This window comes from Excalfactoria chinensis, chromosome 2 (assembly GCF_039878825.1).
Source record: "Excalfactoria chinensis isolate bCotChi1 chromosome 2, bCotChi1.hap2, whole genome shotgun sequence".
In the NCBI taxonomy this organism is placed as follows: domain Eukaryota; kingdom Metazoa; phylum Chordata; class Aves; order Galliformes; family Phasianidae; genus Excalfactoria; species Excalfactoria chinensis.
This window is the reverse complement of record NC_092826.1, coordinates 62,261,362-62,288,132: the sequence shown is the minus strand read 5'-3', so window position 1 is coordinate 62,288,132 and position 26,771 is coordinate 62,261,362. Positions and strand designations below refer to the sequence as shown.

The 26,771-nt window shown below is 41.4% G+C and overlaps 1 protein-coding gene across 1 annotated transcript; it reads right to left on the bottom strand.

Annotated features, from left to right (window-relative positions):
• Positions 1-24,910: 24,910 nt before the first annotated feature.
• LOC140247880 (uncharacterized) lies at positions 24,911-26,395 on the bottom strand. Its single transcript, XM_072328083.1, has one exon. The coding sequence runs from the start codon at positions 26,393-26,395 to the stop codon at positions 24,911-24,913; it is 1,485 nt and encodes a 494-aa protein (XP_072184184.1).
• Positions 26,396-26,771: the final 376 nt, after the last annotated feature.

Below are 26,771 nucleotides of genomic sequence, written 5' to 3'. Positions count from 1 at the left end.
TTTTTTTCTTATTTTTTTCCTGGACGTAATTAATCTCCCACAGCATAAACCTCAATTTCTTTCTTCAGCTTTCCCTTTTTTATTAGCATTCTCCAGTGCATATGAATCAGATTAAAGACTCGTCTTCAAACCCAATGCTCCTTCCAAACCCCTTTTGACCTAATTTCTTGGTCATTCTTTGTTTTGACAACATTTCCTGCATCAATACTCTCTGGCTTCTTCTACACCATCTAACATACAAAGAAAGATCTTCCCAAACCCAATCCACTGTTTTATGCTGCATTCCTGTTCCTCTTAAATAATGCATGCCCTCGAGGATATAAAAACAAGAACAGTCAAATCAGTCAAATGGTCCCGTGGTTCCATCCTCTTGCTATCCAGCCCCTTCAAGTCAGAAGCTATCTAATGTAACACCATTCCTGTTGTTCTGTGCTTAATACTTCACTTCTTCATAAGATATTGACTGAGACTGCAAAATGAGTCTTGAAGCACAAGCTCCCTGAGCTTAGAAATGCAGCACTGCAATGGGACAGCATGGTGCTACGTGTGTTCCAGAAGCTTTAGCAAAAAAAGTGAATAAGAGTGTACTTGGTAGTCCCAGGGGCCAACATGGATTTTACTTAATAGACAACGTTTCTCCCTCTGGGACATAAGTCTTTGGGAACTTCAGTTGTTTCCACTGATGGGATATCTTCTATATCAGGCCCTTACAACAACAGGGAAGATTAGAAAACTGGAAGACATAAACACAGTTAGGTTAGAAACAGAGGAGCACTGATGACATCAACAGTAGGCTAAAGAGGGATCTTACCAATGCCATCTCTAACAACCATTGGTCAGCATGATAGACAAACCAACATGGTGACATAAAGACTAACAGCTAGCTCTCCCATATCCACCACTAAATTGGCTAAGACTCCAGTGACTCCAAGACCAGTCTTGGTCTGAGAGGCAGCTAGCTGGCAAATTCAGCACCCATACTAACACATCTGCCTTATGCTTGTAGCCAGCTCTGTCTAGAAAACACACAGCAACTTCCAAACAACAGGGAAGGAGACTTTACACACTGTGTAGGATTCTCACCAGCTCCACACTGATCTAGCTAATGTAGTTTGCACAGGTTGACAAGAAAAAGGAAAACACAGTGGCTCAGTTGCTCCAGATGGAACCAGTACAGATCCTTCCAAGTTTATAAGCTCTAATTCTGGTAGATCACAACACATTCAGCATACAACCAGCACCTTTGTACCACTTCCATGATCCTCTGGTTCCCTCAACATGTCAGGCCTTTCAGCTCAGCAAATCAAAACACCCAGTATAACAACTATCAAGACCTTCTGCCGAGGCATAAAGGCTCAGAGGAAGGGACAGGTTCTGCAGGGCTCAGCTCAAGGCTGGTACAGACATATGTGAATACTACTAATTAGCTTGGCTGGTTCAAACAGGGCTCTATGCAAAGGCAAGGGAATGTCTCTGTTCCCAGCTACCCAGTTCTGTGGCGAACTCAGGCATAAAAGCACAATAAAAGATCAAAAGCGGCACAGTCAGCAGAGAATAGGAGCAGAAATCTGCAGCCCCTTGGTTACTATGTCCACCCAAACCAAACTGGCTTCTTCTGTACTTCGTTCTACTATGCATCCTGTAACACCCCTCCCAAATCAGTCATGAGGATACTGACTAATGGAGAACATATCCTCTCACCGTGATCAGAAGAGAATACACACAGAGAGGTCTGCCTCCTCTCTGAAGGGTAGATAAGCTTTGAGGCACAGGCCCTGCTGAGCCTGTCTGCCAGCAGCTGTGTCTTCTCTGGCTCCCTTTTGCCCTCTTTTGCTTTCAAAAGTAACACAGCCATGCAAGGGGGTGATGTGTACTTAGGTCTTACTCTATGATGTGGGCAGAGTGTGGCCTCAGTAGACACAAGATAGTGATGGGTTTGGGGAGAAGGGTTATGCAGAGAACTCCAGAGCTGCTTACTGGACAGGTAGTTCAGCAGCACATCAGGAAGCATCTAAAACTTCTGTAGTAGACTTGGTGCAGCTGTAGGCATGGAGGGTCTACTGTGAGTAATGGATCACAGTACTTGTGCATGGGAGTGCAGAACTGCCGACTATGTAATTAGAAATAGAAGACTGCTCAGAAGATAGACGGAGTAACAGGAAGCTTTATTTCCACGGAGGGATGAGACATGCAATTGTGCAACTTGCTCCAGCAGATGTATGGAGTCTCCGTATCCTCTGCCTGGGAAGTGGGAGTCATGCAGACATCCATCCCTCCACATCTTTTTGAGGTCATAACAAAAAGGAACTGGGTAAGTGGGGTATGAAGGGCACTCTCATCCTGCTAACTGCTGCTGGCAACAGATTACATTGTACACTTTATGCAGTGTTGCTGGGGTCACTGCATAACAAACTGTGCTTTACCATCAAATTGCTAGTATTTTTCTAGGATAAGAAAATATGCCCAGATAGAAAGAAGGTATTATCCTCACCGGAACATTACTACCCTTTTCTACAGATACCAACTCTAAACTTCATCTGGAAAGAAATGCATTAGCACAAACTGGGCAGAAAATTACAAAGCAAAGGACCATTTTGGTGCAATTGCCTTGGCAGAACAGCGCAAATTTGATTGCAATGCCAGTTATGGCTCCTTTTATCCCATTGATATGAGGAGGGACATGAGTAAGGACATGGCATCAGCCCTGGAGAAAGAAGGCTCTCACTGCAGAAGAAAGAGAATTTAACTTAAAATTGCAGCACAAAAAGTAAAAGATGTAACAGAAATAGCATGCAAGAGATTCATCTTTTAAAGGGAAACCGAATAAAATTTGTGATTTTTAGGTGAGGGAAAAAAAAGTACCGAAGAAAACAGACTTCTAATCTTGTAATTTTCAACAAAGATTTTGCTTTGAATAACACTAGCATGTAGCTAGGGGAAGAAAATTCTTTCTAAATTGAGACTGTACATTTGGAATAAAGTTTTGGTACATCTGTGGATCATTTTTGGATCTCTGTAAGAATAGAAGCATACTACCAGAGGAACAGGATCTCTCTTTTTATTATGGAAACTTGAAAAGAAGTTCTCCCAGTCCACACAGAGCGGATAAAGTAACAATGAAAGCAGTAGATAAACTGAACTTTGTTCTTTTCCTCGGTACCAACTATATTTATTAGCTGCTTTGTGACCTGATGTCTGACCTGTGTCCAAGGAGAGTTCTTCCTCATTTCTTATTTCTTAACCTTCTTACATCCAGCACTTTCCAGCCATCCCGTTTCCTACCAGAAAACTAAAACTAACACAGGCATTTGCTGCCTACAATTATTATTGATGCTTGCTAAGTTGCTACTCATATAGCTGTTTCTCTTTAAACAACCCTGTAACATTACCTTAGATTAGGTAATGTATTTTGGCTGTCTGGAAGTTACATACTCCTCAATTCTCTGGCCATGGTAGCAGCGCAAGGCAGAGCAGTCTGGGAATTAAACCAAATAGTAGCAGCTGCACATGTCCTCACTGGGGTGTTTATCAAGCAAAGACACTTCTCCTTACATAACAGATAAATGTGTTTTTAAATACAGCACTCCCTCTACTTCTGGTCAGACAAAGGAGTCTTCAGATGCCACTGGGGTTCCCGCAACAAGTTTGTAAGATCTCTCCAGAGCACGGTTGTTTACACTCCACTACTGTCACATCAACCAGCATCGCTGCTTTTTTCCCCCCTTCAGTGGCAGCAAAGCTCCTCGGGAAACCAAATATCCACACTTCTTATGTGTAAACATAAAAATCCTCACAAACTGAAACAAGGATATCACTGGGATAATAATTTCATTCTGTAAATACAGAGGGTGGCATTTTTCCTCTAAAGAAAAATGTTTTTTGAGTCCAGACAGTAGCAGCTGTCTGAACTCAGAATAATTCCCTGTTTCACTGCTGCCATCACAGCTGCACTTGTCCTCTGTCACCCCTGAGCTGTAGAGAAGAGCAGCACTGAAGCTGTCACAGAAGCATCTGATTTAGCCAAAAGCTGCTACCATCCCATACAACGTTTCTCAGTTAAGGCATTCATACACACATTTTTCAGTGTCTCCAGATGGCAAAAACTGCAAAAAACTCTGCTTCTCCTTTTGGTTTTTCTTATTTATTTCTTTCCTGAGCCAGTAAGGCATTGCAGCTAATTTCTTCTATATGCAGTAATAACAAACATCAGTGCATCAGCTGCTTCTCACCATCTGCTGTGAAGGGAGTAATGGGCCACAGCACCAGGAGTTAAAATGCCCAGCAATAGCCCCTATCTTTGGCTGCCTTCCTATCTTTCTCTGGTCACTGGTTCTCTGAACATCCTTTGCATTGCTAAGCAGATGAACTGAGATATACAGATCTGTTTGTTTCTCCACGCTGCTGAGCAAATCTGGACCAGGAGTTCCCTCAAGTGACAAATGCAGAGGAAAGTCTGAATAGCATAATACTGAAGAGACTGTTGCTCCTGCGGGTGGGAAGAAGCATCTGTCCTGAGGTTTCAGCTCAGGAGCGCTGCCTACCCAATAGATGTGAGCAGGCCAGATTGAGGGCAAATGCAGGAATGGGAAACACAGGAAACAGGATTTCATGATTGCAAATCCAGTAAACAAATCCTCAAGTAAATCAAGCTCTATCAGTAACTTCTGTATCAAATCAAAAAGCACAAACTCCCTGAGATGTGCACCGTTGCTGAGTAGTAGCAGAATACTGCCCCTTCACATGAGAACAATCCCAAGCGCTACAGAGGGTAAACAGCAATCATCTCTGTCAGGGGTGGCTTCTATCCACTCTCCCACTCCATCCTCTCAGAAGCGTGCACAATTACTCACCAAGCCCTTACACACCGGCCCCTTTTTGTAATCAAAACCAGAGGTGGATTCAAGAAAAAAAAGAGGGAGGGAAATGTCACTTTCCTCTTCACCTCATTTTCAGCCAGGATCTTCAAGAACTTTTATTAGCTACACAATGAAAATCACAGGAAAAATCGTTTTCCCTTCTTCCTTACATTCACATTTTTACCCAAAAGCCCCTACACAATATATGACAGGAGAAAAAAAGATTCTATCATCTCTTATTTCATTGTGCTTTGAGAGAATTCAGTACTAGAAAGGCTCAGGTCTCAGCTACTCCACAAGCACAAGAGACCCACATGAATAGTAACAAAACCAGCCATCAGTGTTGATTTTGTTTTGTTTTTTTAAATAGTGACATCATCCAGACAGCGTGTGGCAGATTGGGAAACAAGAGGAAAAACAAAAGAAACAAGCAAACAACAAAAACAACAGAAAGCCCTTGAAAATAGAGCTGATGGCCCAGTGATACATGCTGAAGGTTTATGCATTTTAACAGCTGCAAATTTGAAGATGTAATATGAAAGGGAATCCTAAAAACATCCTAATTCAGCCTGAAAGTCAGAACTCAATTTGTGTTAAAATTCTCTATGGGCTAGAACAGACTGTGACTAAAGTGTTTAAGCAGGGTCTTAACTTGCCTAAGGGAAGCCAGCAGTATCAATAAGAGTTTGTATAGTTAAGATAGTAGACAACTGTTGTACTGCCACATATTTTAAGAGGAAAGCTAGGTTTTGTAAGCCTAGAAGAGATTAATGCAAAGAATAACTTTCAGATATACAGTGTCCCTAGGCTAATAGATCTAAACATCTGGAGGATTTACCTTACTCATGAAAGCAATCCAGGCAAGCAAGCCTTTTCTAGCAGTTGAGATGGTGAAAGCACTTTGCAATTCCAGCAACACCCACATCCACCCTTGGGTTAAGGATCTCCACATGACAGAAACATTACCCTGAGGGCAGCTCGTAGATGGGGACATCAACTGGCAGAACTCTCCTTAGGCTCTAATTAAATTAGGAAAGAGACTAAACTCCCACTTTCTTGTATCCTTTCTTCACTTTCCTCACTCTTTTCTTTTTGTACACTTGGGCTTAGACAAGCGTGACCTGGAATCTGCCAGTGAGAGACATGGGAGATATGCCAATGTAAGCTGGAAGAACTTAATGCTGGAAGGCACACTGTCTTATTTCACTCACTTACTATAGAAGATTTACATGCATTGTTTTCAGAAAAATCGTGGACTACAGAAGACTGAACTATTTCAGCACGTTTTGTTTACTGAAGGCTGGAGTCTTTAATGAGTAGCATTAACTACAAAAAGGTCAGGTGCAGCTCATACTCAGCAATCAATTTCTTCTGCTTAGCATTTGAAGGGTTCATAAGAAGATGCTTCTCAATATGCTGTTGACAATACAAAATTTTTCAGTGAATATACATATACATACATACATATATATATATATACCTAAGTTGCTCTCTACAATGACCTGAAAGAAGGTTGTAGTGAGGTAGGTTGGCCACTTCTCATGGGTAACAGTGACAGGATGAGAGGTAATGGCCTTAAGTTGCATAAGAAATGGTTCAGGTTTGATATTAAGAATAACTGATTCTCAGATAGAGCAGTAAGGCAGTGGCACAGGCTGCCCATTGAGGTTGTGGAGTCACCATCACTTGGAGGTGTTCAAGAAACATGTGGATGTGGCACTGCGGGACACAGTTTAGTGGGCATGGTGAAGGTGGGTTGGTGGTTCGACTTGATGACCTTAGTGTTTTTTTCTCAATCTTAATGATTCTACAATCAAGCAACAGATTGTGCAACTCCGCGAGGGCTGCAGTGATGTAAGGGGACTTGCAAGCAGAATAAGGTACCACATAAACATGCCATGGAGATCAACGACCAGGTAAATTTTAAATGACCTACTGTACAAATTAGATTACTTTTAGAAGTTAAAAACACTGTGTCTACAGTACAGGTTTTGGACATTTTCTCTTCTCCTTTCCAATCCCCCAACATACAATCATCTATATCTGATATTCACTCACTTCTGCAAATTCCAGGAAGACAAAACTGTGAGAAAATAATAAACCTTCTTACTTGCTTTGCTTTGTCTTAGCAATATTACTTTGCTAATCTGTATTGGGCAAGTCAATTCATGTCCTGTTTTGTTTCTACTGAGCAGAGATATTCTCTACTAATTTTCATGCGACTTTTCAGAGGGTGGAACTAATCTCTTCTACCTTTATCTGCTTGGAAACAGTATGACTATATGTCAGATTATTACATTACAATGCAGTATGATTTTGTTAGATGTATTTTGTTTAAACAGTTCTCTATATATGATAATTTGTCTGAATAGCATGAAAGCAGCACAATAATTCAGACACTCCCTGTTCCTTGCTTGATTTCTACACCTAATGATACTGCCTTAAATCCTCAACAAGTTCATAGTGTAGACTAGAATTTGAATAGCGTACTGACACGTTTTAATCTAAAGTACATGCAGCCTACAAGTTGCTTTGAAAAATTGAAGCTCCCTGTTTCTCTGTCCATTTCTCTGTCCATGAGAAGATCCTAAAAACTTATTTCTTCTTTTTGATATAACCTATTGTGACTTCCACTGCTTGTTTTCATGCTCTTCATTTATTCAGAAGGCTCCGATTGCCAAAGAGATGCATTGCTTTCACTTGAAACTCTAGGTATGTTTCTCTCAATATTACCATATTTCAACACATTTAAAATAGAACACCTGACTGGCATGAAGGCTGCTTCTCTTACAGTGCTGGCTACCCATATACAGCATTCCAGATGTAGTGATATGCATGCCATCGACCACATGTAACCATGAGTAAAATAGAGAAGGCACGTTCCTTCTTTGTATTAAGAGAAATTATGTTAAAAAAGAAAAAGAAAAATGTTTTGCTGAATACCCATGCAGGAAATCTACCTTCGTATAGTAGATTTCTAATGTAACAGAACTGCATCAAGCAGTTGAGCATGCCTTAAAGGTACCAGAACCTTCCAAAAAAAACACATTTTCCTAAGATGCCCTGGTAAACAAATAAATGAGCACCTTTGTAGGATCTTCAGGATTTCTACACCTAAGCTTAGAGAAAATACAAGTGATCCACTGTTCTCTAGATACTTTAGTCTGAATAAGATGAGATTTTTTGCTTAGATCGTATGACTAGTGGAGTCATAACTCTACCAGTATTGAAAAGATGAGAGCTATGCAATTTTCCTCCTGTGATGAGACAATGGTTGTTCCATAAAAATAAGAGTGCCACTACTGTGATGGATCTGCAGCTGAGAGCATTCCCTCTGTGCACCATTTTAACTCTGGTTCTCTGTGCGTAGCTTAGGAAAGATTCAATATCACCCTCACCTCTCCCCCCTCACTTTTTGCAGTTTTTGATTAAGTACGTGCTCTATGCTTGCAATCTGATAGCTGAGACCCATTCTTAAGTGCAGCTACACTACTGTTAAAACTAAGTTGCCCAACTACACACTGCTCCCTCTTCTATCAGGAAGATGCCATGATTGCATTAAAATTTCCTCTTACAAAGCCATGTCAGTTCTTTAGGGCCAGCTGCTGCTGCATCTTTCATCTGTCCAGGGGACTCTTAGCCCCCCAGTGCTGTTAGGCAAGAAGCAGCTGGCTAGACCAGGCTCTTGAAAGGTCATTGTAAAGATTAGCACTCAGTCAGAACTATCCTTTTAGCTACAGCAACAGAAAAGAGTTGTTTGACCTTTTTTTTTTTCAACAGGAGGAAAATAGACTGCAGCAGCATGCTACCGAGGTAGCTTATTCTCCCCATCGCTCATAACACTCTGTTTAGAGAACAAAGATCCACACATCACCAACAACATACCCTTGGTACTGTCAGTGTCTCTACAGAAGAAAACCAAGAAAGGAAAGATTAACATCCACAAGGTTACTCACATCTTGCAAAAAGTGAACCCAGACTTAAGAATTCAAAATCCTTAAAGCACTTCTAGCTAACAGGGGCAGAGAGGGGAAATGCTGTTGTTTAGAAATGACCTTGCCTGAACAAGATACTGGCCCCAAACCCTCATGCAAAATGAAAATCTGAACCTTACCAAATACTTCTGGACCACTGTGTAACTGAATCAGGAAACTGAATTTCTTCTAATATATAAGATGCATTTAATAATTTCACCTTGTGGCTGTTAACATCACTCTTCTGGTAGAAGCGTTAACACCTTTCTCCCATTCCAAGCATCTTTTTTTTTCTGCATTATTGTGGCTCTTTCAGTTCTGGAAAACTAATTCACCTCTTTCTCAGAGCTAGTGGGGGTTTTGGTCATGGTTTTCTTTTATTGCTACCAAGGAATAAGAGTATATTAGTTATCATGACTTTTTGCCCGTGTCTTCCTGTATAAACCTCAAGCGTACGAAGGCAGTGCATATGCTACTGGCTCATACTGATGACCCATTTTGTTTTCAGACGGCATCTCCTACTTCATCTGTAAAGCTTCAATTTTTGTATCACATAACCCAGCTGCTACTTTGTCTCTGAAATTGTAGTTTTTTGACATTTCCTTTCCAGTACACTATTTCTGCTACTTCAGTCATATAAGCAAACCAACCAATCTGTCAAAATATTTTGCCTCCTGCTGCTCTCTGAACACCTCTATTAATGTAACACAACTGGGCTTCGATCTACAAGAAAGTAATTATATCTGTATATTCCCAAACAGTTATACCTGCAAAGAAAAATGTTCATGAACTTATTTTGACATATAACACAACCAAAACAACTATATACAAATGCAAAATGTGCTCAGCGCTCCTATGGCATCTCCTCCCTTATACTCTTTATCATTGCCCAAGAAATAGATCAGACCCCAACAAAACTAGACAGACAAATAATTGCAAAGCCTTCCAAGTAGCTTGCACCCTTTTTGGTGCTCCCACAGCAACATAGTACCAGAATCAAGCATCAGTGAAGAGCCTGGGAACCCCAGGAACTGGGTCAAGCACATTCTCTTGCAACTCCTATCTGTTACTGCCTCTTCCTTCCCTGACTTTGTTAGCAAGAAACACTGGTTTCATTCTCCTTCAAGGTAGGGTAACTTTGAACCAGTACCTCAACTCCTCTGTAGACACTGCAGCTGTAACCCAACAGCCCAGCCCTTGTGTGATCACATCAGTGAAAGGCACCCCATTCTCCAATTCCTGTCAGGGTCCTCAGACCTTCACGGTCCCAGGAACCTGGGTCAAGACCCCAACCTGCTCCCCTGCTCATTAACCAGAGGATCCCACCTAGCACTTCAACCGGCCCTGCAGGCAGCTCCTCTCCTGCCCTGCCTCAGACCTGTTCTCCTGGACAGGCTTTGCGCCCACACTGCAGCCTAAGCACCAGCCCCGAATCTTGCTGCTCCAGGTTGGACTCTGGCTCACCCCTGGCCATTCTGGGGTTGTTACTTGAGCCTGTCATCTGCTCCACTAGCCTGGTCCAGATCCTGTGAGACAGTAACCCAACAGCAAGGGCATGGCCCATGGTGAGGTGCCTATAGCTCCCACCTTGACTCATCCCAGCATAACTCCACTGGCATGAGAGGAGGGTGCGGGAAGCACAGCAGAGGCAGAGATCATAAGGACAAAAACATTTTCACAACACAGCATTCCACAGCCTCCAGTGAGTTCTCCCTCCCAGGGTGATCACACTTGACAGCTCCTTTCAGCCAAGCATCTGTTAGCTTCTGCCCAGTCCAAGAAAACCTGCAAACCCAAATCCAGCTATAACTCAAAGGCTAATGAATTCTCCCTAGCACTTGCTGCTGCCAAGACTCAGGGCTGCCTGCCCTCTGCAGTGTTATTTTTTCCTCTAATGCTAGATCACCCTGGAATGGATTGTGCTACTTATATTAACCACAGGACTGCTCATGCTGTAAATTAAAGATCCCTTTCTGTAGCTTTGCATCTTGTGCTCTTTGTGCCACAAATCCCTCCAGCTGTGTTGTTGATATACCAAGCACTTGGCAAATAATTTGCCTAGAAACATATTTCTACAGCTACAGCTGCGTCCATAGCTGACATGCTGTCACAGTCTGTGTCTGTAATCCTTCTATGCTCTTTTAAAACTAGCACAGGATTGCTGAACAGTTAACTGACTCTTCAGCTCAGGTCTTCATATACATAAAGGCACTTCTAAAAATGTGCCTTTCTGTTCACTTTCATTTCAGCTCTAGCGACTATCTGGCCTGTAAGACCTAGCATCTACAGTAAAAAAGAACAAACAGATCATCTAGATTTGGCATAACATATAGAGTTGAGGCGTCTTGTACTCTGGCCTTGTTATTGTCTGCACTTATCAGAACCAAGTCCCAACGGCTGCCCCTTCATGTGCCCACTTCAAAAGTAGGGCTGTGAGAAATCCTTCTTTCTTCTGGCTTGCAAAAGATCTTTTCACAGTAGAGAAAAAACCTGAATGCTGATTACTTTCTCTCTTGCTCTGAAGCTTCATCTTCAGGTGTTGGGGCTGCATCTCTGTTGTTCTCTTCCTATTGTTCCTTTATTGGTTTATTTTTTGTCTTGTTGGGTTTTTTTCTTACTTTTTTTTTTTTTTTAATTATTATTTGGATTTAGCCAGTACTTCCAATACCATAAAAAGATGAATGAAATCAGTCACAACAGCTCTGTTAGCCAAAGCAGCAGCAGTGCTGCACTTGATCTTTATTTCAGCAGAAAGGCTGTTTTCATCGCAGAAAATGTTTTCCCCAGAATATTGCTTGACAACCCTGAGGAAAACTGGTTAACTTCTTCAAAGAATTCAGCTGTTCTATCAAACAAAAAGCAGTGCATCATCTAACTGCTCACAATGACCTGTCCCAGAAACCACAGAGCAGCTCTGACCTTTGGGCAGAACATCTCCCTTGCAGTAGACTCTAATCTAATTCTGGGTATGTAAAAGGTATGTGCTTTAATTCCCCACCCCTTCAGTTAATCTCCAGAGACTCACAGCTGCAGCAGACTAAGTAAACATGAGCATGATCATAGGTGAATATTTTCCAGTAAAGATGATCTACTCATCAAATCCCAGCAAGGAAACATCCAAAAACTATCTGCTCAGTGTCAGCACTGTTATCACTGTTAGCAAAACCTATCTATCTCATATTTTGTTTCTTGTCATGAGACAACAGTTGTGGTACAAATATTGAAAACTATCCTCAGATCTCCATCATACAGAACAGTTTTCACAATATGAAAACAACACTGCTTGTGAGAACATATTCCCCACCTGCATTCTCTCCATCACCTCAAAGTTAGTAAGATTCTAACCCAAAGTGAAAAAACAACCCTCTAAAGATGTGCCTGCATGGCAAAAACAGTATGAACTAAAGGGAGAAAGAAACTTTATTAAATACCTTATGGATGTTACCTTCCCTTCATTAGTCCAATGTGTAGTGTAACAAATGGGATTACCCTTCTTCTCTGTTCAAACTGTGAAAGAAAAACCTCAATTTCCCCTCTTCCCCCCACCCAAAACAGGAAAGAGGGATATTGTATGTCCTGCTGTTACTAGGGTAACACAGGTACAGTAAACCATCCCAAGAAACACCTTCACAGCCAGATTAGCTCTTCTCATTTCAACAACAGTCAACAAAAAAGATCATCTAGTCCAACCCCACTGCCAGAGCAGGAACACCTTGATTCGGTCCACCAGGAATGTGTCCAGGTGGGTTTTGAATGTCTCCAGAGGAGACCCCACAACCTCTACGAGCAGCCTGTTCCAGTGTTCTGTTACCCTTACTGTGAAGAAGTTTTCTCTCATATTTATGTGGAACCTCTTATGTTCCAGCTTACACCCACTGCCCCTTGTCCTGTCATCGGATGTCGCTGAGAAGAGTCTGACTCCCTCCTCCTGACACTCACTCTCTACATATTTATAAACATTAATGAGGTCACCCCTCAGTCTTCCTTCTCGACCAAGTTAAAGAGACCCAGGTCCCTTAGCCTCTCCTGGTAAGGGAAATGCTCCACTCCATCATCTTTGCAGCTCTGCGCTGTACTCTCTCAAGCAGTTCTCTGTCCTTCTTGAACTGAGGGGCCCAGAACTGGACACAATATTCCAGATGTAGCCTCATCCCAGGGAACAACACAAAGGAGCCATCCTTAGGAAAAACACCCTCAGACCTCCTGACCAACTTCCTCCTTCCACAAAGGACATCTTTCAGGCTGCCCAACATCACTCTCACCATTGGTGAAAGTGGCTTCCTACTGCCACAGTAGTTACCACTGTCCTATCATTTGTTCTGGACCCTAAAATAAAACCCTGCAACTGTACCACCACTCACTGAGCTTCCAGATCTCTGACAACTTTGCCAGTTGTAGTTAGAATGAGGGGAGGGTTATCAGCTGGTTAGTTCTTGGATCCTTTATCTGCCTGTGTTGTAGACGAGTGCAGTGGTTTCCTTTTTCCAGAGCTCAGAAACTTTCCTCATGACCTGTCAAAGAGGACAGACAGCATCCCTCACAATGAATTTCATCTACTCTCCAAGTTTCATCTACTCCCTTGGCACCCTCGAGCGCATCACCCTCTCAATCTGCAGACTTGCATATGCCTGGTTGCTTTATGTACTCCTTGACTGTATCTTCTGCTCCTGTAGGCAATGCTTTATCCTGGTAGCAGGTTTGGTACTGGAAGGTTTGAGGACACATCCTACACTTAGAAACTGAAGAAAAGCATTATTTCACAGTTTATAGGTTTGTTGGGTTTTATTTTGTTTTTCCTCCTGGTAACTCCCACCATCTGATGGGTGCTTCTGGTCTTTAGGCTCCCTTCCAACTTTGACAAATAGATTTCTTTTCAAAGTAGAAGAAAGTATTTCATCTCCCACGTTACAGCAGGTGACTCTTGGCTTCATTTCACCTCTTAAAAACCACTGTAAGGTCACAACAGCTTCATCTTTTTATTTTTTTTTTTCCCCTCCCAATTCAGGATATTTACAGAGTATTTTTTTCCCCTGAACATGCACACAATGACTTTACCAGCTCATGATTAACTGTTTTTTTTCCTCATTAAAAAAAAATGTAGGTTTTGAAGGAAAGAAGAATTTCATCCCACGTTCTTCAGTATTTCTGATCTGACAAACCAGGTCTTTTTCTGACCAAATAAAAAGTCATGCCCTACAGAACTGTTACTTTAAATAATTACTTGCATCATTAATACTCTAGGACATTAAAATTGTTTTCTCACCTAATATTAAAAAAAAAAAAAAAAAAGCTTTTCTAGTCATCTCTCATGCGCATTTCACCATTGCTAGCTTTGGTGTTCAGAATAAAGAGCTCACCTTCCCCCTCATTTGCATCCTTATTCCCTATAGTATGATACAACTCACAGTCTTCATCTCTAATACCTGCTTCCTGAGTCTTAATGATCAAAAACATTTCAAATCCCAATCACATTTTCTAGCTCTACTCTTCCTTCAAATGAAGTCTGGCATCACATGCAACAATTTTTTCAGCCACACGCTCACGATACACGTAAAGTGCAGAATACGAGCAGTTCAAGCTGGGATTAATGAGGTGAACAATTTGCTTTTCATTTGAGATGAGGCTGACTTTCACTGAAGTACCTGTATGTTCTTACAACCAGAAAAGCTCTGTGGCTCCATGCTGTTTCAGAATTAACATATTAATTCTGCATCAGTTGTTTCACCAGCCTTCTTTTCGAGAAGCAAGGTACGCTGCAAGAAAAGCATGGTCCAGTGTCTATTGCCTTGTCAGATTCTCCACAACTGTAGCCTTAAAGTTGTTCAACAGCAGTACTGCCTGAACATCTGTAGCAGAATGGTCATATTTTCTTCCCCAAAACTGTTTAAATAACTAACTTAGGACTGATGACAATACATTATTTGACTTCAAGATTCTCTCCCAAATAAAAAACATTTCCAAAAAGCAAAAACAGCAGACTGGGTTTTTTTCAAAGCAAAATAAACTACAAAAGCCCTAAAGTGAGTTGGCACACAAAGACTGTTTTGTAGCTATGATTATGCACAGGAAAGGGTCAGGGTGTATCTTCTCCTTTTGATGAAACAATTTATCAGCCTCAGAACTTCAAGGAAATGCTCTCGTATCTGATTTAAAAAAATAAATGCAAGAAAACCACAGTTTAGAAGCCATGACTGAAGACCACCAGGTGTCTTCAGATTAGATCCAAAATCTGATTTTATCCTCAGATTCGTGACAAGAAAAAGCCTACCTGGCCAATAACAGAAAGAAAAGCAGAGACAATTATTGTCCCTCTGTAAGATGTGCATTATCCTGAACACTCGCAGTTCAGAGTGGGTTTACAGAAAGTTAATTATCATTTTTTGGAAATAATATATAAATTATTGTTATTAAATAAGCAGGTAAGGAAGACAAACAACAGAAAAATCAAGATCACTCTTACTTTTGTTGTCCTAGGGACACTGATTCTCGAGAAAACAACATAAAGTGTTTTTGGTCAGGAAGTTGGCTTATTCGTGGATTGTATGGCCAATAATAAAATACATACTGAGAGTTTTAATTGAGACACCACAGATGCAGAAGTTTATTGCAAAAAATGGTGACTGCCATCATGAGTAGATGCCTATTTATGGAGGCTTAATCTGGTAAACTGTGATTCTAAAATCTCTTACTCAACTGATACCCAAGACTATAGGTATATAAAACTTCCGCAAGCTGTAATAATGCTGAATAGAAGTTACTCCTGCACATCCATAAAAAGGTATCACAAAAAATTCAAATAGATGAAACGTATTGGACTCTCATCCATGCCTCAACACAAATCAGAAATGACTTTTTTTTTCCTTACTTAAATCCTTGATTCCTCAGTCTCAGCACAGCTCTCAGAGCTCACTGAATACTCCTCAACACTGTTCACCTCTCACCATGTCACTCCTTTTTTGAGAGAGTTTACAGGATGTCATGGTTTTGCAATGTTGTAATTTTGCTATCAGTATTCCACATCATAACATCATGTTAAGCATAGATAATTTTGACGAATCTGCTGCTCACAGAAAGAAGACTGAATGACTGAATGTCCCAGGGAACACCACGGTCAGTCATATGACCAGGACTATATAATCTCACTTCAGTGCTGGACTCGCCCTCTTGGATCCTGCCAGCCAGGGGGAGAGCCGTGTGGGAGCGTCCCAGCCGTTTCGCCTAGAGTTACAGTAGGCCTCTCGGTTTCGGGACTCACTCTCTCTTATTTTACTTGATTCGTTAGCCTTAATTCCAATAATATTGTATTATATTGTGTTATTCTGTATTCCGATATAGTATTTAGTAAATAAGTGTGCCTCCTTAGATCGTTGCCGCTGTATTTGTTTTCCCTTTTCCCCTGTTTCCTTTACCTTCTGGGCCAGCGGCCTGCGGGCCGACTGCCCCCCTGTCATGGGTGCCGATTGATTTTAGGGTAACCTAGCACACAGGACAAGTGAGGTGTGAAACACTGCCACTAAACCAGAGCGTTAATGGTTAAGAGAACATTAGCCTACAAAATGGGATTCATGGGCTCAAATCATTCCCCAGATTTTTTTGTTCAAGCTATTCCTCAGACAGAACGTAACTAATTATCATCCTTTTCACTGGTGGGTTCACAGAAAAAAAAAAAAAAAAAAAAAAAAAAAAAAAAAAAAAAAGTATGTTTCACAGTATCCAAAAATATGACATTTTAAAATGGTACCTCAAGTTTTGTGAAACTCAAGTCTGGAAGGAGTATTATTAGCAGTTTTAAGAGCAAGACATTACAAATCAATGCAATCCAACTCAAAAATCTCAAAAATAATAGAAAGCAATCTTTGTTACAAAATTAATCTTAGTACAGCACCCATCAATATATTTCTGCTCTTCAGACTTCAAATGGAAACATGAAAACTGCTGTGCAACTCCAAATAATCAAGAAAAGAAACTACCTCTTTTCTTCACTATGGCAGCAAACTGTTCCTTCTCATAAATGAAAAGTATAAAATAAATGCTATTCTCTAGACCACAGATGAACTTTAACCATAACGCTCATTTAATTTATACTTATGCATTTATATGAAGACACTTCAGTCATTTCCAGCTGGCAGTTCTTAATCACTGGAACACTGACATTTCCACACTCCCTGTGGTATCTATAGCTGCACAAAAGGAGGAAAAGCAATTTATTTTAAGATACCTTACTTTCATTCCAAAGCATGAAAAAGATATTTAGAAGATACAGTTACAGCAAAGGTGGCAATTTCTATTCCTAGGCTTTCACTTGTCACATAAACTTACCCATATCGGGCTTTCCTTCCTGGGACATTGGCCCAAGCAAAGTATTTATGTCAGTTTATTTCTTACATTACTTAGTATGTCTCTACCAACTTCTATAGAAGATACAGCTATCTACAGCTTCTGAAATGGTAAAACACTTTCATTTCAGCCCCTCTTCTCCTTCAACTTGCAATCCCAAACCTTTGCAATACAGACACCTGTTTGGAAAGCCCACTAATACAGCATGGGCAAGAGGGGATGAAATCAGCTTCCCTAAACTGCAGACAGCCCAACACCACATAAAAACTGAAATACCTGCCCAACTTCAACAAATAAAATAGTGCCTCCACTTTTTAGATATGTTTTTTTTCTTTTTTCTTTTCTTTTTTTTTTTTTAATTTTTTTTTTTTTTTCTTTTACTTATGCAAGACAAAGGTTTAAAGAACCAATTCTTTTTTTTTTCCTGGAAAGGAGTTTAGATTTGACTTAGATTTCCGTACTGTAATAGAACAGGTTTTCAAATGTTTCATACAAATTACTTCATTCTGAAGGGTATAAAATAAAAAGGAACAAATAAATCTCCATACCAGAACTTCAGTCTCATCCCTAAAGAAGGGCTACATCTGAACAAATTTGAGTCACAAGATTACGTTCAACAGCCCTTACATTTTACCACCAGCATATGCAAAAACGCCAAGCATTTAGAAATAATTCACTGACTTTTAAAAGCCCCACATAAACTTCAGTAGTAAGTCTGCTTCTTAAAGGTTGCTCTCTTACTCCAGAGATACAGAGAGAATAACCCATCTTAAAACTTTCCCTAGCACGTGCCTATGTAGGAGCATCAGAAATCACATTTATCTGTATGTTAACAGGCAATAAAGGGAGAAAATCTGAGCCCCCAAAAGTGTCTCCTCTCAACAAAATTCTGCAGACCCCTTAGCACTGCATCACTTCACTGAATGTTACTTTTCAAGAGCATAAGCTAAGAATTCCTAATTGCATGCTACATTTCAGGCTGAGCACTCATTGACTTCATCTCCCCCTTTTAACCTGTCAGTGGGATATGCGTGAAGTTTACATGGCAAAGGTTCTGAAGCAACTCCCAAGACATGGAAACTAGCAATTATTTTCCATTTTGTCAAACAGTACAATCAGGTGTTTACGACTTTTGTCTCAGGTCTTAAGAAGTTCAGTGGTTTTATGTCTCATCTTCTAGACAGCAGGATCAGGTACAAACAACAGCTTTCATTCAAAAATAAAACAGTACTTTTTCACATCTTACACTTGTGCAGAATTTGCAGAAGAAGAAGATTCCAAGCTGCTTAGTATTCCATGACTGTATACAATACAGTTTCAGTGCGGGATAATTGTGACTGACAATATCAAGCATGAAATATATGAATTTATTATTGATTAGCACCAACACAACTGGGCAAACCTTTGCTGATGACCAAAGAAAATAAAGAAGTCATAAAGAAATTTAATTCAGTCAAATTCTTCATTGTCTTATGAACATATTATTTCAGGCTTGAAGATATAGACTGAAATTAAGTCTTGGCTCCATAAGAGCATTAGCTCCACAACATAGAAGAATCCGAAGGAAAGAAAGCCAGACTGATTCCGTCAAGTCCATGGAATAAGCCAGTACTGCGGTCATTGGTACAGCACTGAACTTCTCACCTCAACTATGCAATTCTCTGCTCCTGGACTACCAAGCTCCAGTCACAGCCATGATATTAACAGCCTCTCAGGATATTAGCTGAAACATTCAGATTCAGAATCAGCCTGAGATTCTTTACTATTGCCTGGTCATGAAAACCCTCACATAGAAGACAGCATGGAGTATGGTCTGAATTTTACCTTTGTTACTAGAATGCATGATAGAGTTTCATGATAAGAAAGATAACTGCTAGATTACAGGTAAGCAAGCAGTCAGTAGTTAACATAATAAAATACAGACTGATGTAGAAGTACTCATATCTTTCCTGTGTAAGATAAAAAACAATCCCAACTACAAATTTCACATTGCAAGCATTATTCCATCCATCCCACAGAGAATAAGAAGTCTGGCTGGGAAACACAGGTATGCACCAAACACTCTTACCCTCACAACATGAATAAATGACTGTGTACCTAGGCACCCAGTTACTGCTTAATATTACAATAATCATTTTATTATTTTTTGTTGTTGCATTTCCACAGAACAGGTAGGAAACAAGACAAGAAATTTTAAGAAGTGTTTCAATTTTTCATCCTTGCACCAAAAAAAGTTTTGAAATGTCATCTTTTAGTCTTAAGTCTGCACTGCTAGTGAAGGTAATAGTCATGAGATGCAGGGAGATATGACTGAAAACAGATCCCATCCATCCTTTTCAGCTGCTCACTGACACCAGATTCCTCCATGACTGCTCAGCCAACAGAAAGAATCACGAGAGTTATTTGTTCTCTGCAAGTAAAATCCGCCAGCTTGATGCTGGCCAGGCTCAAAGACAGATCTTCAGTTGCACAACATGCTACAACATCTGCAAGCTCAGGTAGTGGGCTGCTGTTCACCACCCACTCTACGTTCTTTTGAGACTTCTCCCTGTGAGCTTCTGCCACAGCCTCCTGCTTGTGTAAACTTTCCCAATGAATGCAAGGTCCTTGAAGCTCTCCAAGAAACATCTACATCTCTCAGCCAAGCCACACCGAGGAATATTTGCCATCCACAGCCCCTGATGGCTGAATCTATCTCTGCTGTCTGTCAGGAGATGCGAGTAACAGGATAAATGCATGCTGTCTTGAACTTATTTCCTGGCAAGAACATTAGCTAATTAATAACACACATAGAAAACAAGATCTTGTTCAGAATATGGTATTTATAAATTATTCTGTGCATGCTAACAAATTAGTAAATTAAGTCATCTAGTGATCAGAGCCAGGAACTAAGATCAGAGACTGCTGAATACTGATCTAATCAGCAATTCAGCTGCTACACAGGAGTTTAAACTACACAATTTATTGCACCTTGGCAAAATTCATCATATTCATCTCTGGAAAAGGATACATCGCCTTCTTCACAAACATCCTGCATGCTTAAGCAGTGAGATTAAGTCTCGAGATCAAGAGCACCTAAGCACCAAGTATTTCTCCTAGATCCAGTTCAGCACATTTTTAAACATAAGCAAGAGATGGTCTGCAAGAGTTAATTTAATTTTCCTGCACATCCCCATCCTAGGAGAATATTCAGTATTTTGCGTATGCTATTCTTTTGTAAGGCCATTCAAATGAAACAGGCTTTCAGATAAATGGATAACAGTTCTACGCACATGACAGACAATAGCATAAACTCTAGATTATCGATTATCTAAAGTTTGCTTTCAGGTCTCAACAAAAACAAGCAACAACAAAAACCTTGGAAGTATTTCCTCCTGACCACACAGTGAGGTGGTACCACTGCAAAAGCAAGCTTGTCTAATGTCTCGCTCCAATTTGCAAGAGAGAGGCAAGGTTCTTTGATATGTGTATATACCCGGCGTGAGATTAAGAAGCAACGGTTCAAATGTTGGTCCAACCAGTTTATTAAAGTCCTGGCCGTTTTAGGGAGATGGGGAAGGGAAGGTGGGCGATAGGAAAAGTAGGAAAAATAAGCAAGGAGTCTGTAGAGAGCAAGAGAGATAGTCACCACCGTGGGTCCAGCGAGGTACACCGTAGGTCCGTAGATTTCAGGAACTCGTCTGATCACCGCGGGGGATGGGAGAAAGTCAGGAAGCACTGCAGCAAGCCGGCCTTCCGAAGAGGTTTCCCCTCAGGGAATTCTCCGTCAAAGCCATCTTTGGGAGTTCGTCTCCAGAGATCGTCTCCCAGATCGTCTCCAAAAATCATCTCCAAAGTTCGTCTCCAAAAATTGTCTCCCAAAATCCCCAGTTTAGCGAGGGCCTTTTATCCCCCATTTCGGTGGGGTTGTTTTCCTTCTTCTTTGAAGTTTGAGGATCACAGGAATGCTAAGCATTTTTGGGAATGTATCTCGAACAAACACTGAACTTCTAAACAAGCGAGTAAACACTCTTTGTAAAATGGTTTAAAACCAGCTTTTGTGACATTCCTGGCCCACAGATAAGCCAGCAGGGGTTGGTGGTGCCTCTGTTTGCCAGACACAAGCATTATCGCCTTCTGCAGTGGTCCGCTCCTCCAAGCAGCACCCTGAAAAAGACTGCTTGTCCTGTCTCTGCTTATCTTTGCAATCATAAGCAGAGATGGCACAATAGCAACCACCATTCACCCTAGATAGTTAGCAGTCGCCAGTCAGAGTCTTATCATCACGAAAAACCTCACGAAGCAAGCTTTGAGACAACAAAAGAAAACCAGATCTGTCCTTCACACCACCCCGTGGCTCAAAGGTTGCTTGAAACTGATGTGCAAATGACCATTCACGGTGGTGAGGAAAGAAGGGAAAAAAAAAGTAAGCATAAGGGAAAAGAGGGATGGGGGATAATGGGGAATTAAATGTTTACATCATCATCATCATTCAATCAAAACCTTGATTGATAACACACTAAACATAAGGTTACTTGTAAGGTCATAATTATTTTCAGTCAATATATGTACCTTCATACAGGCATGTATTTTAGATCTCTTTAAAATAATAATTACTCACAGAAATTTATTTAGAGCTATAGTCACTTATTCCCATTGTTACTTGCTTTACCCTTAGCTCCCTTTTCTATTTAATTAGTAAGCTTTTTCTTGTTGGCCTGCTCCTGCTATTGGTACAAAAATCATCAATAGGCAGTCATTCTTGATGCAGTACAGAGTGAGATGCACCCATGTCTACCAGAAAACAAATATCTTTACACTGCTGTGTGCACAATGCGTTCAGTCCACTGGGGGCAAAACTCATCCTGGGATCTTCAGATCCTGCTCTGGTGCAGCTGCTATTGTTCTTCCCAATTCTTTCACTACAGTCCCTTTTTCAATATAATTTCCAAGCTCCATCAATAAATTTGTCCAGGTCCCTTACTTCAGTTCCTTTAATGTGTATATTAATGGAAGAAAATGAAGACATTCTTGCTCAGACTAGCAAAAGACCTTCAGAGGTGCAAACAATTCAGCAGACAAGGAGGGAGAAAACCGAAAGATTGTAACTATTCCTGCCAGACAGACCCTCTTGGCATGATCACGGGACGTCTAGTTTGCACACCTGGCATGGGTGTGAGCAGATTTTATAAAGACCATTGGCAAGCCCGCCAAACCTGAGGCGGCTTGGAGTGAGTGGCAAGAGACCATGGGTTCGTGTATGACCAAGGAGCAAGTGGCGAAGACAGAGGAGCAAACAGCAGATAGCCAAATCGTGGAAGAGGAGCAGACGGAGCAGACGACGGGTAGTCAAATCATGGATGAGGAGCGGACGGAGGATTCTCAAATCATGGAGGAGGAGCAGCAGGAGCAGATCGAAGATTCTCAAATCATGGACGACCCCATAATCTACGCGTGGAATCCACTCTATGAAGTCCCAGCCTGGAACAGATGGAGAAGACGACCTGCGCAGAAGGAGGTGAGCGCCAACATCGAGCTGCATCTCGCGCAGGAATGGTTCCATGGCAGGATGGGACCAGGGTGCAGTGGGCGGCTCATCGCTGAGCGGGTGCTGAGGGAGTACTGCACCATGATGGGGGCTCCCGACGGCTCCTTTCTTGTAAGAGAGAGCGGGACATTCATTGGGGACTATGTCCTGTCCATCTGGCGCAATGGAGGGGTGCAGCACTGTCGCATCCATTGGTGGCAGGATGCCAACAGCCACAGGTACTACCTGACCAACAACAGAATATTTGACAGTCTCTACGACCTCATCTCCCATTACCGGGAGACACCGCTGAGGTACAACGAAATGGAGTTGAGACTGACAGTGCCTGTGCCTCGTTCCAAGGACTGGGTGCCACGGGACGGCACCAGAAGATCGAGCACAGCTCCAGCACCATCTACCTCAGGGCAGGATGGAAGATCCAGCACCATCGTGCATGAAAAGAGAGTCGTATTTAATAAGGCACTTGACCAAGTTCATATTATTTAAGTTCATTGTTCACAATAAAAGTTTTTGTTCTGCACTAACCACAGAGTCCGTGTCTAATTACCACAGGTAAACTTTGATTGTATATGCCTTTCTTCACCTGTATGAGACACTGCATTCTTATCCCTACCTGGGGTTTCTACTACCCATACCAAATTGATCACTTACTTTGTCTGTCATACTGGTCCTAGCAGGGGTAATAATTAACACTAAATTAAGGGCATGTGCACTTCCAATGTTGTGCTTTTGTCCCTATTCGGAAGTAACGATTTGTTTACTTTCTGATCACAAGCGGCAGAGGATGGGGGGGGCGGTGAGGGAGAGCAGCAAGGGATGCCTTCTCTTGCGGCACTTCCACTGCCATTTACCATTAACATTTACATTTCCATATATCGTTTGCATTTATACTTACATATACCATAAACATTTATCAATCACAAAGACAGTGACAATAAACAATAGTATCAAATAAAATAAATAAATAGGGGTATTTGTGTCAGTTGCTTTCTCCATTCAGGAAGTCCCAGTGTAAGCCAAGATCCAGACAGGAATTCTTTTTGTTTTGTTTTGTTTTCACATCGTTCACCTCCTATCAGTCCTGATACCGCTGTTATACCTTGCCAGTCCTTGCCTTCTTCAGCCTGCCTGTCCCAAACTTTCTCACTTTCCAAACTCTCATCATTACGTAAACTACTATTTGTGCCTTCAGTTACACTTCCACATACCCTCAATTATATAATTACACTTTCTTATACCATCAAAGCAGTTTGTCCCATTCCCTTCAGAACCCACAGATTAAACAATACAGTTCTTCAGTTTCCACAAACACCCTTAGCATGTTTTGTATGGAACTCCTGGACTGATGTGATACTGAAAAAACATCAGTGCAAAGGGCTTTATGATAAATTTTACTTTTGTGACCACATCTAAAAGATATTAGATGAGTCCCATTGCTCATTTCCCAATTCGTTAATAATTTGGAAACACCATGGAGGAGTTACATGCAAATCACAATCATTTTAACAAAAAAGGGGTGAAAGAAGGTGTCAGAAGGGATGGTATCACTGTGCAGAAAGTACCAGAAAAGCCAGGATGACCTGTAAAAATTCTGAACCCAATTGTGAAGTTTAACAAATCCAAGGACTGATATCCCTCACAACCCACAACCACAACAAACCAAAACATAATACTATTGCAACCAAAACATGTAATAAAGAGGTATATCAGTATTCTAGCATGATTACATCTTCAATTTTTCTGTCACAAAACACAAATGGTTAAAGTCAGCTATCAGCCATTCTGTGTTCAGTAAAGGTCCCACGAGGATCTTCTGTAAAATAAAACAAGACAACTTGCCCTTTTGGGGCTATTGTTAATACAATTAAAAAATGAGGGAACAATCCAGCAAGAGTTGATTTTACATTTCTTTATCGGGGTGTCCTTAGCCTTCCAAGGATATTTGTTAAGGGATTTCATTAAGGTTAGGGAAACTGTCCTCAGGTTAGCTGAGTCAGTTGTCACAGGCTGGCCAGGGAGATAAGTGTTTCCCTGGCTTATCAGTAACTGTATTGTGACTCACAGGGGCAATTGGCAGGAGTGGTGAGGCCTTGGGACAGAAGGTGTTAAATCGAGGATCTCCTCCTTTTGTTGTGAGCTTTCTAATACATCCACCCCTCACTGCCTTCCCCCCCCCCCCCCCACCTCCCGCTCATCTGGGGGAGGGGGCAAAAGCATCAGCTTTCCTTGAGCTTCCTGAGCTTTTGTTCTGGCCACCAGTTAACTAATTTCTCTAGTCTGACTGTGGGTAATCCATTCATCAAATCTCGTGGAACACCCTTTTGCCAGCCAAGTGTCCAGAGACGATTACGTTTATGACCAATATTTCGCCTACCTGTTCTTACTGGCAATGAGACCCTTCCAGTTTCACTGAGGTTTGGGCTAGGTGGCCCAGGGGCAAGGCTGACAGCTGCAAGCCTCACTTTCCTTGGGTCAAATTTACTAGTGTTAGAAATCACCGGCCCATATTTTCTTTCATAATTAATTAATTCCTGGGCAACCTCCCCCCATGTCCATACTTTATATCCTGACTGCAGATGGTTAGAGGTTACAGTTCCTTCTAATGCTGCCTGGGTTCTTTCTCTCTGAGGCAAAGCTTGTATTTTTCCTTGTAGTTGTATACCTATAGGTTTCAGTGATTCTGGAAGCCCCCTAATTAAAGGAGTCATCCTTTCAGGATCAACAGGCATCATCATAGGTGATTCATGATGTGGCTGCAATTTTCTATCATACATCATTTGCAAACAGGCAGCCTTTTGGACACTTTCCGCTAATTGATCGGCTGTTCCAGTAATGGCAAGAGGGTCTCCCCTTTCTAAAGGGTTGAGACCACCAGCCCAGTAAGCAGCCCTCTGTGTTAGGGACCAGGGAGCACGGTTGTTGGCAGTAGTTAAAAATACTCCTGGCCCCCAATAACCCTCAGCCTCCTTTTCGGTAAGCATTATTTGGTCTCCACCAGTTAGACTGACTCTCCATACATACTCCGTTTCTGATTCTTTTGGAGAACGGCTAAAATCCTTTTTCAGTTTTGCTAATTCAGTGACAGAGAAGGGAATTTCTTTAACATTCATTTTAGGATCCAGGTCCTCACCATTATCAAATGCATATTCAGTTTTTATCAAAGGACGCAATTGGGTTGGCGAGTCCTCTAATTTGTCAAGCCCTTCCCTCATTCCTTGTAGTTCCTTCTGAGGAAAAGTTTTTTCTTGAGGCAAATTATGGACAACAGCATTGCTAGTATTCTTATACGCTAATAGTTCCTTAAACGCCATTTGCAACAAAACTGAATTATGTTGCTCTCTTTGTAATTGTTCCTCAAGGTTCACTATTTGATTCTGCAGAGTTTTTACCAATTCTTGCATTACTTTAACTGATTCCTGTAATGCTTGTATGGTTTGGGTTTCTGCCGAATGTTTTTCATCTCGGAACTCCACGGCTGCTTTTAAAGCTGCACCGAGTACCGCACAAATAAACGATTTTCCTTTCCCGGCTCGGGTACGAGCCCCATGTTGTAAAACACAAATGCGGTCTGAAACACTCTGCAAGTTATGCCAGTTTTGACGTGCCCAATCCACCCCTGATAAAGAGGGCCGAGCACCGTGCTTTTCTAAAAGGTCAAATAGCACATTTTCACTTTTCATAGTGGCAATACTTTCACTCATTTCTCAATACCCTAAAAGATCTACACTAAGGGAAGAAAAGGTACACTTAACTCCTTACCCCTCCCCAGGGAGGCACGCACCAATCAAACAAATGTAAATGCTACAATCATGCCTCCCTTTTGTTTAGAGGAGCACACAAAGACAGCAGGCTAAAACAACACCTTTTGGGTTAAATCGCCCCTTATTTTCCTGCGAGGCCACACAGAGGAAAAAAAACTGCAAATTCCGCACCTAGGTTACAAGACACCCTCAATCCTTGCAACTCGGAGAGGTGCGCACAGAAAAAGTTTAAACAACGCAAATTCTCAAATCACTCCTCCCTTACACAAAAGACCAAGAAGCACAATCAACACTTACAAAGAACGTGTAAACACCT

Bases quoted from the DNA above. Each gene is read 5' to 3' on its own strand.
- LOC140247880 (XM_072328083.1), bottom strand. From the start codon at position 26,395: ATGAGTGAAAGTATTGCCACTATGAAAAGTGAAAATGTGCTATTTGAC.